We start from the raw sequence: 12,652 nt of genomic DNA, 5'->3' as shown, positions 1-12,652 counted from the left end.
TAAGAGGCAGAGCTGATACCCAGATTCAGGTTTAATGGAGGGCAACATGCTGTGTCCTGCCCCAACTCATGGTGCTTCAGAGCCAGGCAAAGGTTCCTGCTTTGATCATACCTGTCTTATGCACACCTACTACCTCTCTTTCATTGAACATAAGTTTCTCTTATCTGCCGAACCAGTGCAGACTGAAATTTTATAGAACATACACAGTAAATATGTAATAAAAAACACAAACAAATCAACAAGGACCTAGCACACAGAACTATATTCAACACCATGTAATAACCTGCAATGGAGAAAAATACACGAAAAAAATATATATATGAATTACTTTGCTATACATCTTAAATACAACACTGTAAATCAACCACACATCAATTAAAAATAAAACAAAAACAAACAAATGAAGAGTAGTAAGCTGGAAATACTCACAACATCCCTGAAAATGCAGAATGCAAATGCTTCTAGAAGGGGCTTGTGCTCTCTGGTCCTGCTACCCTTTCAATACTTCAGTATCACACCTGCTGCCTCACTCAGTTAAGCTACCTGCTGAGCCTCCATTGTCTCCTGAGTCAGAGTGTAAACTTCAAGGCACAGGATATATCAGAACCTCAGCCAACTTGCACAACCCCAAAGACCAATCAATACTGACCACTGCCCCCGAAGCCCTTCTTGTGGATGACGAGTTTGTAGACCTTTGTTGTTCTCATCTTGCACTGTTGTTTCCTTCAGCTGTTCCAAGTTTGGGGGAGAGAAGTCATCTTGCCTCCCTGCCAGTGAAATACAAACAAAAAAGGCTGGAATGTCAGAGTTTTCTTTGCAACTGCTCTTTGATTTTAGGGCAGTGAAAATACTGCTCTTGCTCAGCTGAGAGGTGGCACCAATCCTTGGATGAAATCACTCCTCCAAATACCAAGAGGGATGGAAAACAAAACAGAACCAACCAATCTGGGAACGAAAAGGAATTCAAGTCAGGGTCTACTCCAGCCTCCTAGATATGCTATCACACCCTGAAGGAAAAATTTGGAGTAAACGAGGCACCATTACCTTGCCTCTGTATAAATCAACAACACTCAAACATTAAAGAGACCTTAAAAGAGGTTTGGTACACTCATTTTGTAGATGAAGAAAGTGAGGGCCAGCGCAAGGGACATGCCCGAGGTCTCTGAGACAGAGAATTCCTACTGTTCCCGTTCGGCCACCGATGTCTTGGGCGAGGAGAGAGGAAAGATCGCTCCCCAAACCTCCATCTGCACAAACTCTCCGCGGTTCCTACCCGTACCAGCTCCCCTCATGTCAGAACTTATGTCACTGAGGCTCAGAGACGGACAGAGACTTGTCTAAGGTCACACAGCAGGTTGGGGGTGGGGCCAGGATTCGAACCGGGGCCCTGGCCCTCTCCTCCTGATCCCCAACTCCGGCCCCAGCGGACAGGTCCACTCACCCGCAGCTCCGGAGCCCCTTCCTGCGTGAGGCCGGGGTTCCGACGGCCGGACCCTGGCTGGATCCCCGCGCCGCCTCCGGACGTCCCTCCTACGCCCGCAGAGTCCGCGAGGATCCCGTGCCGGATCTCCAGGCGCCGGCCGGCCCGCCCCGGCCACAGAGCGCTCACCTGAGAACCCGCGCCGCTCCGGTGGCTCCGCCCCGGGGCACCGCCCCCTTCCCGCCCACCCGCGCCGGGCCGCTCTGGCCGGGCCTCCGCCTCGTCTCGGTGTCCGCGCTACTTCCCCATCCGGGGCTCGCGTCGGGGGCGGGGCCTCACGTGCGGCCTATTGGCCGGGATGCCAGACGGCGTTTCCCGCTTCTTAAGAGCCATCGACCCGGGCAGGAAATCCTTTTCCTCCTAGACGTTCCGAAATAGACTCGAGCCCAAGAATTGACTTCCGACCTAGTGATTTCCCCAACAGGACAAACTCGGACGAGCGTCCCAGGATCTATAAAGGATGTTACGGACCTTCGCGGGGCCTCCTAGGGCAACAGAGAGGCACAAAATAGAGTTTCTGGGGGAACTTTTGTAAAATGTAAAGGGCTGAGCATGTGCGACTTAGTGCGATGGTCCTGCTGGGAAGTATCCACTTTGGGGGAGCTTTTAAAATTCTTCCAAACCCCAAGTGGTGTTCAGTGCCTCTGTTTATTGCTAATAGATACCATGGTTTATCACAGACATTCTTATGTAATCGTCACATTCCTTTATGGAGGCAGATTCTATTTCATTTCACAGACAACTGGAACAGGCCGAGGACAGAAAAATCCTCGGGAGGTAAGCGAGTACGGATCCTGACCCAATGCAGTCCAACCTGGCTCCAAGGCTGAGCGTTTAACCAGCATCCTCATGTCCCACCCAAGGGCCTAAGGCTCTATTGTGTTGGGACACCTTTCTCTTCTCAAGGGAAATAGCGCTGTGTGGGCAGTGCCTGAAGCTGGCTAAGGGCTCCAGGCAAGTTTCCAGTTCCATCTACTAGACCTATGAAAGTGAAAGTTAGTCACCGTGGGTTGCCATTCCCTATTCCAGGGGATCTTCCCAACCCAGGGATCGAATCCGGGTCTCCGGCATTGCAGGCAGATTCTTTACTGATTTTGACTGAGCTACAAGGCAAGGCAATTGACTATAATTTTTGGAAATTTTCTGAATGTTGAAAGGAAAAAGGCACCGCATATCACAAAGGAACTGGGGGTGGGGGTGGGTGAAGGGTTCAGAAGTTAAATAATTTTTAAATAATTGTAATTTTTAATTGTAAAGAAAAGCATGTAATCAAGCACACTGCAACAGTTGCAAAACTTTTCAAGGATAAAATGTTAAATGTTAGACTTGTTTATGTTGCCATTTCAGGTGGCACCGCCCCCCCCCCCCCCCCCCCGGATCTCTCAGACTGTTTTTGTTTCTTTGTTTTTTAGTAGCTAGTGAGAAGTCCTTCCGTCCGGAACAGAATTAAGGGGACTCTATGTCCCTGACCCTTAGGGGAATTTGATTCTTTGTCCTGAGCAATGTCTATAATTGGTGTCATATCTTAGAAATACACATATTTCACTTTTTAATTTGGCAAAAATTCATAAAAACAAAAAAACGACGACAACAACAACAAAAAACCTTGTCAAGGTTTGAGACTTTGCCCAGTCTAAAGCTGGGCAAAGCTAGGGAAGGCTGGAGCAGGTAGCTGAAATACTGGGGAGTCAATAGCCTTGGTTCTACAACCACCTGTGGGATTGCCTGCTTTTAGCTGTGTACCTTTGCACAAGATAATTCTCTCTGCTCAAATTTCTCCCTTGACAGATGGGAATTAAAAGTATGTGTTATTCTTCCTTCACGAGATGTTTGAGGGCCAGATGAAGTGAAGGACATGTTACATTAGGTCTTTGAAATTAAAAGAACTTAAAATGCCATGTCAGTTCAGTTCAGTCGCTCAGTCGTGTCTGACTCTTTGCGAACCCATGAATCGTAGCACGCCAGGCCTCCCTATCCATCACCAACTCCCGGAGTTTACCCAAACTCATGTCCATTGAGTCGGTGATGCCATCAACCATCTCATCCTCTGTCGTCCCCTTCTCCTCCTGCCCCAACCTCTCCCAGCATCAGGGTCTTTTCCAATGAGTCAACTCTTTGCATGAGGTGGCCAAAGTATTGGAGTTTCAGCTTCAGCATCAGTCCTTCCAATGAACACCCAGGACTGATCTCCTTTAGGATGGACTGGTTGGATGTCCTTGCAGTCCAAGGGACTCTCAAGAGTCTTCTCCAACACCACAGTTCAAAAGCACCAATTCCTCAGCGCTCAGCTTTCTTCATAGTCCAACTCTGACATCCATACATGACCACTGGAAAAACCATAGCCTTGACTAGATGGACCTATATTGGCAAAGTAATGTCTCTGTTTATTAATATGCTATCTAGGTTGGTCATAACTTTCCTTCCAAGGAGAAAGCGTCTTTTAATTTCATTGCTGCAATCACCATCTGCAGTGATTCCAAAAGCATGGAATTTATCAGGAAATTGGCTCTCATTGACTTTTAAGGGGTTGAATGATGATACTTCTTTGAGGTCCCTTTGTGCTTACTACAGAGCTAGGAGCAAGACTAGGACTAGGGTGAGGTGGGTGAGCCTAATGAGTTGTTCAGTCATAATTCCGGTTTGACTCTTTTTGACCCCATGGATTGCAGCACACCAGCCTTCCCTGTCCTTCCCTATCTCCCAGAGTTTGCTCAAATTCATGTCCATTGAATCGGTGATCCTATTAACCACTTGCCTTATTTAGGGCACAAAATGCTAAGGGGGTGCCAAAAAACTCAGTGAGATAAATGATAATGTGATTGTTTTGAAAAGAAGCGTTACTACAAAAAAATCCATGTTGAACAAAATATTACATTTTAAAAATAAAGATGAGAGTAATAATGGTGCAGTGCCTGTCATCTTAGAACCTGAGGCAGAAGACAAACCAATAACACTGGGTTTCTCAGATCCTTGTCTGTAGGCATGCAGTGGCCTGAGGAAGAACCTGAGGTCTTGCATACTCCTGTAAAAACGTGTTGAAATGTCTTAAAGTGAGTTTCTAGTTATTTAATCCCAACAACATCTGTAGTAGCCTATATGTGAAGTGCATGCATACATGGACGATGGATAGACTCACTGGATGTAAACAATAGTGTTGGCATTTGGGTTTCTGTATCTCCAGCCCTAACTAAAGCTGGGAAAACCACGATCTCAGATAAAACAGTCCATATGTTGACTGGTTCAAAGATACCTTGATCAAAGAAGAGAAAATTAAAATCTCTCACAAAACTGTTAAACTTTAGCTCTCTAATCAGCCAAAAAATAACAGACTTCTGTTTAAACATAAGACTGTGTGATTTGGAGCAAGTTGATTGCATTCTCTAGACCTCAATTCCCTCTTAAAAGAACATTCTTTTCCTTCCTTCAAATATCTGCTTAGTGTTTGCTTGCGCGGGCACTGCTTTAGGCGGTGAACAAAGAATGATGAACAAAACAGACAAGGGTGGGAGAGAGAGATGATAAAAGGAGTCGATAAATGGATGATGGCAATTTCAGCTAGTGTTAAAGCTATGAAGAGATGAAAACAAAATTCCAGAAAGGAGAGGGAGCAGGGGAGTGACATGATCTAAAATACTGATTCCAGGTATAAAAAGATATCTTGGGCTGCCAGGGTAGAAGCCGAGAGATCCCAAGAGCTGCAAACATTAGGGCCACAAAAGAGGACTGGACCAGGGTTGGTAGCAGTGCAATCAGACACTGGGCCTGAGGCTCAACAGCGGAATCAAAAGGTGTGTTCCCCTTTAAGAGTCCTGGAGGCGGGGACGGGGCAGAGGCCGCCGGAGCTGGCCGAGGGCGGGAGTCCCTACCGGGAAGAGCCGCCTCAAGGGTGCGCGCGCGCAGTGCGGGGGCGGGACTTGGGCGAGTCCGCATGGCTGGCTCGGGCCCCGGATGAGGAAGTGCAGGGCGACCATAGAGACGAAGAGGCTGTGGTGGCCGGAGCGCCCCCGGGCTCTCTCGGCTCGGCTGGCTCAGGTAGATTCGGCGGCTACGGGGTTGCGGCAGCAGAGGCCGGGCTGGCGGGGCGAGCGCGGGCCGCGGAGCAGGCCTCAGGGTAAGAGGCTGGGGGCGGGAACGCTTGGGGCGTAGCCGCCCCGTCCCACTCAAGCCCTAGCGGACCCTCAGCCGGATGGTGCAGGCTGAGGGAGAGCCCGGGTCCCCCGCCCTCTTGGAGCGCCGACGGGAACGCAGGCTGCGCTGCGGGCGCCGAGAGACCAGGGGAGAGGGAGGAGCCCAGGCCCCGCGTCGCGAGGGCAAAACAGCTTCTCGGTGTCATGGCCCCGGCGGGGGAAAGCGACTCCTCGTCGACCTCAGTACGGCGGGGGACCCCCCAACTCCTCTCCTCGGGAAGGCGACGCCCGTTGTCGTGGGCGAACGCGCGACTCCGGCTGCATCGCGCTTGTCAGCGGAGGGAGACCCGCTCCCGGAGTGCGAGGGGGCGATTCTGAACTTATTTTCAGGAGGGATAAGACTTGTCTGGATTTGGTCAGCGCCCCTCAGGTGGAGAGAAAGATTCAAGTTGCCTAAAAGTGAGCGAGATCTTCCTTTCCTGTAAAAGCTAGAGTTATCTTCCCTCATATTTTTCGCCTGTATCCCGGTATATGGGGAGGAAGACCTAGAATTTACTTAGCGGCGTTAGTCGGCCTTTTTCCCCTCCCCCAGCCGTGTCCACCGAGGGAGCCTTGCTTCTCTGCCCCCGAGTCTTCTGGTGTGCCTTGAGCTCTTTACCTTTGCACCATGAAGAGCGTAGTGTTTGGGAGTGTGAGGGATGCAAGCTCGTGTGTCCCACTTTCCATCTTTATGACCTTGACTCACAGCTTCACCTTTAGTCAGTTAGCCCATCTCTTAATTTCGGTCTTCTCTTCATAGAATTGTCCTCAAGACTACAGGGAATTTCGTGTAACTGTTTGGTACATAGTAACCTTTTGGTAGACTGTTGCTATTAGTTACTTAATTTGTTAGGAAAGAAAAGTAGTATCTTCCATAGAGAAACAGATTTTTCCATGCGTGCCTCTCCCCATCCCTCCCCACCGCCCCCCGCGTCCCTTCCTCACTAGAGAGGAGGCTTTTAACCCCCGGGGGGCAGAGAAAGAGGCGCTTTTACTCTTTTAGATCCTAAATTAACAAAGCTGTTAGAGTAATCTGGGGGAAAAGACTGTTTGGGCAAACAGGTCTGGAAGATCTGATAGGAGAAGCAGCCTTCCCTTTGTCCACAGAAGCTATCAGTCCTTCCCGACTGGTTAGAGCTGCCCTCTTCCACTCCCCGTACTTGCTCTTCTGATGAAAAAGCTTCCCTCTATCTGATCTGCACACCCCTCACCCCCAGAAAGGAGATTCCAACTTCTTTCTCTTGCTCTCCCAAGAAAAATATGATTCTAGACCTTTGAGATGAGTGCCCTTTTCTGCTGTATCTTTGGAGTGGCACAAATGGTTTCTCTTCTCCCCTCCCTTTGAGAAAAGGATGAAAATCTCTTATGCAGAGTCTCTGTCAGTAGAAATCAGGAGCATTTTCAGTATTTCACTCCCCACTCCCCACCCCCGTGGAGACAGAGGGATCCTTTTTCTGAGTGCTGATAACAGGAGGAACAGGGAAGCTGTGCCTGATGCGCTTGAGATTTCCTGTGCACTCTTTTCCCTTGTGGAAGAGCGAGGCCCTGTTCATTGTGTGGACTTCCCTGCCCCACTTTGAGCTTGTCTGGAGAGCTTGTTAAAAGATCCTTCTTCCCCTGTCCCTCAAGAAGAGGCCCCTTTTCCGAATTGCCTCAGAGATTGGCTACAGTGTTTGAATCTTTGGAAAAGAAAGGCCCTTTCTCAAGGTGAAAGGCCTGTGGGGAACTTCTGAGGTCCCGATCACTATTGTGAGTATTGTCCCCTGACACAAGTGTGGCAGCGCCCAGTGTTCTCACTGCTTCATTTCGTTAAGAGCAGCCTTTGGAATTAACGAGAAGGGAGACCTTCAGACTTGGGATTATTGGGGCACATGGCTTTCTGTTCTACTGTTTTCTTTGTTTGATTCTTTTTTTTTCTTATTCTTCTTTTGCTTAGTGCTGTAAACTTTATACCCCCAGAACTTTTGTTTTGGGGAGTGTTTGAATGACTAAAAGTTGTCACTTGGTCAGGTTTTTAATATTACTATAATAAAACGTATTCTAATGAGGCTGAGAGCTGCAGTGTTAGTTAATCTTTCACTGGTAGTCTCCCCACCCTCCCCCTGGCTTTTGTCATCTGGTGGGATAGGAGTTAACACTTCCCAATTGCCTGAAGACACGCTAAAGAACAGCTTTCTACCCTTTTCGTATGTAAAGTGGTCTTAAATTACCTCCTTTGCCCTTGCGGTGGGGATTAGTCTGAATTCTGTACCACTTTTGTTGGCGTCTTTAGGTGCCCTGTGCCAAAACAAAGTGAAATAGAAAAGTTATTTAGAGTCTTGGGAATTTGATGGGTTAGCAGGACTCTCTGAGGTTATTTTGTTTGACTTGTCCATTTTACATGTGGAAAACAAGCCCAGGAAAGTTCAGTGGCACACGCTCAAGGGCGTGCTGAGTGTGAGGGGCAGGATAGGGACCCCGGTCTCCCACCTTGGAGACCAAAACTAGACTACTTCCTAACCCTGACTCTGCCTTTGAAACACAAAGACTGGGAGATGATTGTTCTCAATTGAAAAATGATTTCTTCCGTTGGAATAATTGTGCTGCCTACTCCACCAAATGTTAGTCTCCACGGTAAAGATGACAAGCCAATAGCAGTAAGAAAGAGTTGTTTGTGAGTCTATGGGTTATTTTTCCCTTGAACCTCAAACTAGGTAATTATCTGATGTCTTCAATCCAGTAGGTTGGTTATAAGTCTGTAGTAAGCATTAAGCCATAAATCTCTGTCTACATTTTATAAGCATGTGCTATACTTACTTTATTTCAAGTATATTTAAAACTTTAATGTAAAAACTTTTATGGTTAAAGGAGAAAGCTAACATTTAAAAAATACTGATAAAAGTAAAGGGATAATACACTTACCAGTTGTTATTTATTGCTTCATATTTGGATCTTGAGATATAATATTTTTAAAAAGTTTAACATGTATTACACCCTCATTGTAAAAAAAGGGGGGGGGATATGTCATTAATAATCCTATCACTCATGGTTGCATTGTTAATATTTGGCTTATAGTTTTTAAAAGATTTTTCCTGTATGGATGTAGATACATATTTTACCAAAATAAAATAATCCTATTTTTTAATATGGGCTTTCCAGGAGGCACAGTGGTAAAGAATCTCCCTGCCAGTGCAGGAGATACAAGAGACACGGGTTCGATCCCTGTTTCAGGAAGATCCCCTGGAGGAGGGTATGGCAACCCATTCCAGTATTATTGCCTGGAAAATTCCCTGGACAGGGGAGCCTGGTGAGCTACAGTCCATGGGACTGCAAAGAGTCAGACACGACTGACAACAGATAAACACACAATGTTTACCTAGTTTGATAAGACATCCCAGACAGCTTTCTATGGAGAGGTATATTTCTATACCGTTTTTTTTTTATTGCTCCACTGAATTCAGAAATTTGAAGGACTCAAATGGTAAAATTTTGTTTCTGCTGTCTTTGTGGCACAACCAAGTATCTTGATAGATGGAGAGTTTAGTGACATGCACTGGTGAGCTAAGAATAATTGTAAACTGCTACTCTAGGCTTGCTTCTAAATACTACTTCACCTCTGAGGCTTCCCTGGTGGCTCAGACTGTAGAGTCTGCCTGCAGTGCAGGAGACCCAGGTTCTGTCCCTGGGTCGGGAAGATCCCCTGGAGAAGGAAATGGCAACCCACTCTGGTATTCTTGGCTGGAGAAACCCATGGATGGAGGAGTCTGGCGGGCTACAGTCCAGTCCATGGGGTTGCAGAGAGAGACACAACTGAGCAGCTTCACTCACTCACTCAGCTCGGGGTTTCAGCTGAGGCGCTGAGCTGTTTGTGGTGACTCCACTACACACTGCTGAGAAACTTGAGGACCAGAAGGGCTGAAGAGAAAAAGGAGGGGATGTCTGTTTTGCTTGAATAGCCGATATGCATGGTTGTTTTACAGGTTGAAAAGTCTTAGAATTCTGTCTCTACCAAACATACGTATTGAGAGCCAGTAGCTTTGTCATATCTGGCTTTTGTATATTGGAAGTCACCTTTTAGTCACCAAGCTTTCAATTTTGTTTCGGTCCACTTCGGTTCACAGCATAGGTGGGGGCACAGGAAAAGTAATAGCAGTTTTTCCTGAGGAATATTTTGAGCCATTTTTTGGGGTGATCAGTGTTGCCCCTCTGTGATAAAGATCTGTTTAGTGTGTGTGTGCTTGTGCTTGTGCGTGATCCTGTGTTCAGAACAAAATCTTGAGTTAGCACCATGGGGATGGAACAGTGGGATGTGGTGGAGACGCAGCTGGCGTTGGGTGCGTGTGGATGAGTGCTGACTACACAGCGTGTGGACGGTCAGACAGTTACATCTGGGGATTCACGTCTGAGCTCTAGGGTAACGCGGTGCCATTACTGAGAGAGGCAGCAGGATCAGAAATAAGTGTGTAAGGTTACTGAGAACATCTTAACTCATCCTTGAATCTCACAGCTGTTTGCATGGACAACACTCAATTTTTCACTGGGTTGAGTGTGCTCTATTTTAGACATGTTAAGTTTGGGGGAGGGGGGCCTTCCCTGGTGGCTCAGTGGTAAAGAATCCAACTGCAAAGTAGGAGGGTAAGAAAGACATAGCAACCCACTCCAGTGTTCTTGCCAGGGAAATCCTATGGACAGAAGAGTCTGAGCAAAGTCCATGGGCTTGCAAAAGAGTTGGACACAAGTTAGCAACTAAACAACAAGTTTTGAGAGGGTGCCATCCTTGTGAATGAAACATAGATCACAACTTGAGAAAAGGTTGGGGCTATGGACAGGTTTCTTTTTTTAAAAAGTCAACTTTGTTAAGATATAATTCATATACCATACAATTCACAGTGTAAATTGTACAATTCAGTGGTGTTTGGCATAGTCAGAGTTGTGCCCCAAAGCAGCACTGTCCATCAGCAGCCACTCCGTTTGTCCACTTCTTCCAGAAGTTGTTGTTCAGTCCCTCAGTCATGTCCATCTCTTTACCACCCCATGGACTGCAGCCCGCCAGTGTCCTGTCCACCACCATCTCCTGGATTTTGTTCAGATTCATGTCCATTGAGTTGGTGATGCCATCCAGCCATCTCATCCTGTTGTCCCCTTCTCCTGCCTTCAGTATTTTCCAACATCAGGGTCTTTTCCAGTGAGTCAGCTCTTCGTACCAGGTGGCCAAAGTATTAGAGCTTCGGCTTCAGTCCTTCATGAACATTCAGGGTCGATTTCTTTTAGGATTGACTGGTTTGATCTCCTTGCTGTCCAAGGGACTCTAAAGCCTTCTCCAGCATCACAGTTTGAAACCAATAATTCTTTGGTGCTCAGCCATCTTTGTGGTCCAGCTCTCACATCCATATGTGAGTACTGGAAAAACCATCGCTTCCAGAAGTAGGCGACCACTAATCCACTTTGCAGCTCTAGATGTGTCTGCTCTGGACATTTCACGGAAATGAGATCTTATAACAGTGGTCTTTCCTGATGGCTTCCTTTACCTGCATGATGTTTTCAAGATGCATCGGTGTTGTGTCATGAACCAGCACGTTGGGTCCTTTCATAGTCAAGTAATACTCCGTTGTGGATGGACGACATTTTGTTGGCCCTTCATCCGTTGACAGACATTTTGAGTTGTTTCTGCTTTTTGGCCCCTGTGAACAGTGCTACAGTGAACATCCTTGTACAAGTTTTTGTGCAGTCGTGTGGTTTTTGCACATGTTCCTCAGAGTGGAATCGTGGAGTCATGTGGTTCCTCTGTGCCTAAAGGGACAGTTTTGAGTCACCTTCTTGGCAGACAAGCTGCATGAAAAGGCAAGGGCGTGAAGAAAGTGAAGCCGGGGAAGGCGTGTCCAGGGCAGGATTTGAAAAGCCCTGCACGATGGCGGCTGGCAAGACCCATGGAGCCTCTCCAGCCACAAGACCATCTCCTGCAGTGGGCTTTCCACTTCTGCGCTTGCTCTTGTGGTCTGTTTGTGATGTGACAGTCAGAAGCTGGATGGTATCTGTTGAGGTGAAAGGGGAGCTGAACCAAATTAAAAAGGAGCACTGCCAGCCTTTTTTGGGAGGGGCCTCAATAGCAATTCCACTGTTATTCCCTTAACCCCCACGTATCTACACACACACGTTGGCCTAAAATCCAGAGTACCCCTGGAGATATCCAGGAGCTCGCAGAGAAAGGGGGAACGAACTCCAAGAAGGAGGCCTTGTTGGCGCTCTCTGTGGAAGTCTGCGAGCCCTGCCGTGCTCCTGTGGTCAGCGGCCTCTCTCTCCTTGTTTCCCTTTTGGAGTTAAGTCTCTTCTTACGTTACCTCAGCCTCGTGGATCAGCCGTCTGCTTTCCTATAATTTCTAGCATTTAAATTAGTGGTGTCACAGTGTGCCCTTTCGTTTTGAGTAGGGTTCCTTGAGAACACAGAGGTGCTCAGCGGATGAGAGCACAGGGGCGGGAATAAACTGTCCACCACGGGTCGGAAGACCAGGAGAAGGGCAGCATGGCCCACAAGGAGAGAGCCTGTCATCCGCCCCCCGCCCCCTTCCTCGGTCCCAGCTCCAGTCCAGGCAGCACAAGCCCGTGGAGGGGACTGTCCATCCCCCTGTCAGCCCAGGGGTGTTCAAGGAGCAGGGTGCTCAGTGATGGGGAGGCGGAGCATGTGCCTTTGTGGAAGCGATGCGGGTGGGCTCCCTCAGGGAATCGGGGTACACATAGAGACGGGACCCAAAGGCCGCTGGGTCCTAAGGAGTTACACAGTGTGTAAGGGAGTCCCTCCTGCTCAGAAACACAGTTGCCGTCGCTGGAGAGAAGATGAGACTGCTCAATACAGTGAGAACAGTTCTGTAGTTGGCACTGGGTTTTACTTGATGTAATGTGTTTATTATGGGAAAACGTGGACTTTCGGAAGCAGTGGGAGTAGCTTTCTGAAACATCCTTTCTGTGTCTGTTTTGGCCAAAGGGATTGGCCGCCAGTACCTCTAGTAAATTCATGTTCTGAATTCGGAGT

At 47.7% G+C, this 12,652-nt stretch overlaps 2 protein-coding genes across 15 annotated transcripts in view; one reads left to right on the top strand and one right to left on the bottom strand.

Moving 5' to 3' along the window:
• DEPDC5 (DEP domain containing 5, GATOR1 subcomplex subunit) overlaps nt 1-1,659 on the bottom strand; it is a 72,776-nt gene extending 71,117 nt beyond the window's left edge. For 5 of the 10 annotated variants that reach the window (XM_061385434.1, XM_061385435.1, XM_061385438.1 and 2 more), the window contains exons 1-2: nt 1,442-1,659; nt 650-767 (exon numbers count right to left, since the gene is read on the bottom strand). In XM_061385434.1, the coding sequence (XP_061241418.1) occupies nt 650-707 (58 nt within the window). In that variant the 5' untranslated portion in view covers nt 708-767; nt 1,442-1,659. The remainder of the gene's footprint in view (nt 1-649; nt 768-1,441) is intronic. The other 5 variants (XM_061385429.1, XM_061385431.1, XM_061385430.1 and 2 more) reach the window with 2 other exon arrangements.
• Nucleotides 1,660-5,378: 3,719 nt separating this feature from the next.
• Nucleotides 5,379-12,652, top strand: part of PRR14L (proline rich 14 like) — a 50,108-nt gene continuing 42,834 nt past the window's right edge. The window contains exon 1 of one of the 5 annotated variants that reach the window (XM_061385425.1): nt 5,379-5,591. The gene's annotated coding sequence lies outside the window, so the exon portion shown is untranslated. Of the gene's footprint in view, nt 5,592-5,981; nt 6,067-12,652 lie in introns of those variants that run through there. The other 4 variants (XM_061385423.1, XM_061385422.1, XM_061385428.1 and 1 more) reach the window with 4 other exon arrangements.

Source organism: Bos javanicus, chromosome 17, assembly GCF_032452875.1.
Source record: "Bos javanicus breed banteng chromosome 17, ARS-OSU_banteng_1.0, whole genome shotgun sequence".
In the NCBI taxonomy this organism is placed as follows: Eukaryota; Metazoa; Chordata; class Mammalia; order Artiodactyla; family Bovidae; genus Bos; species Bos javanicus.
Note: the sequence above shows the minus strand (reverse complement) of the source record. Positions and strands in the feature narration are given on the sequence as shown.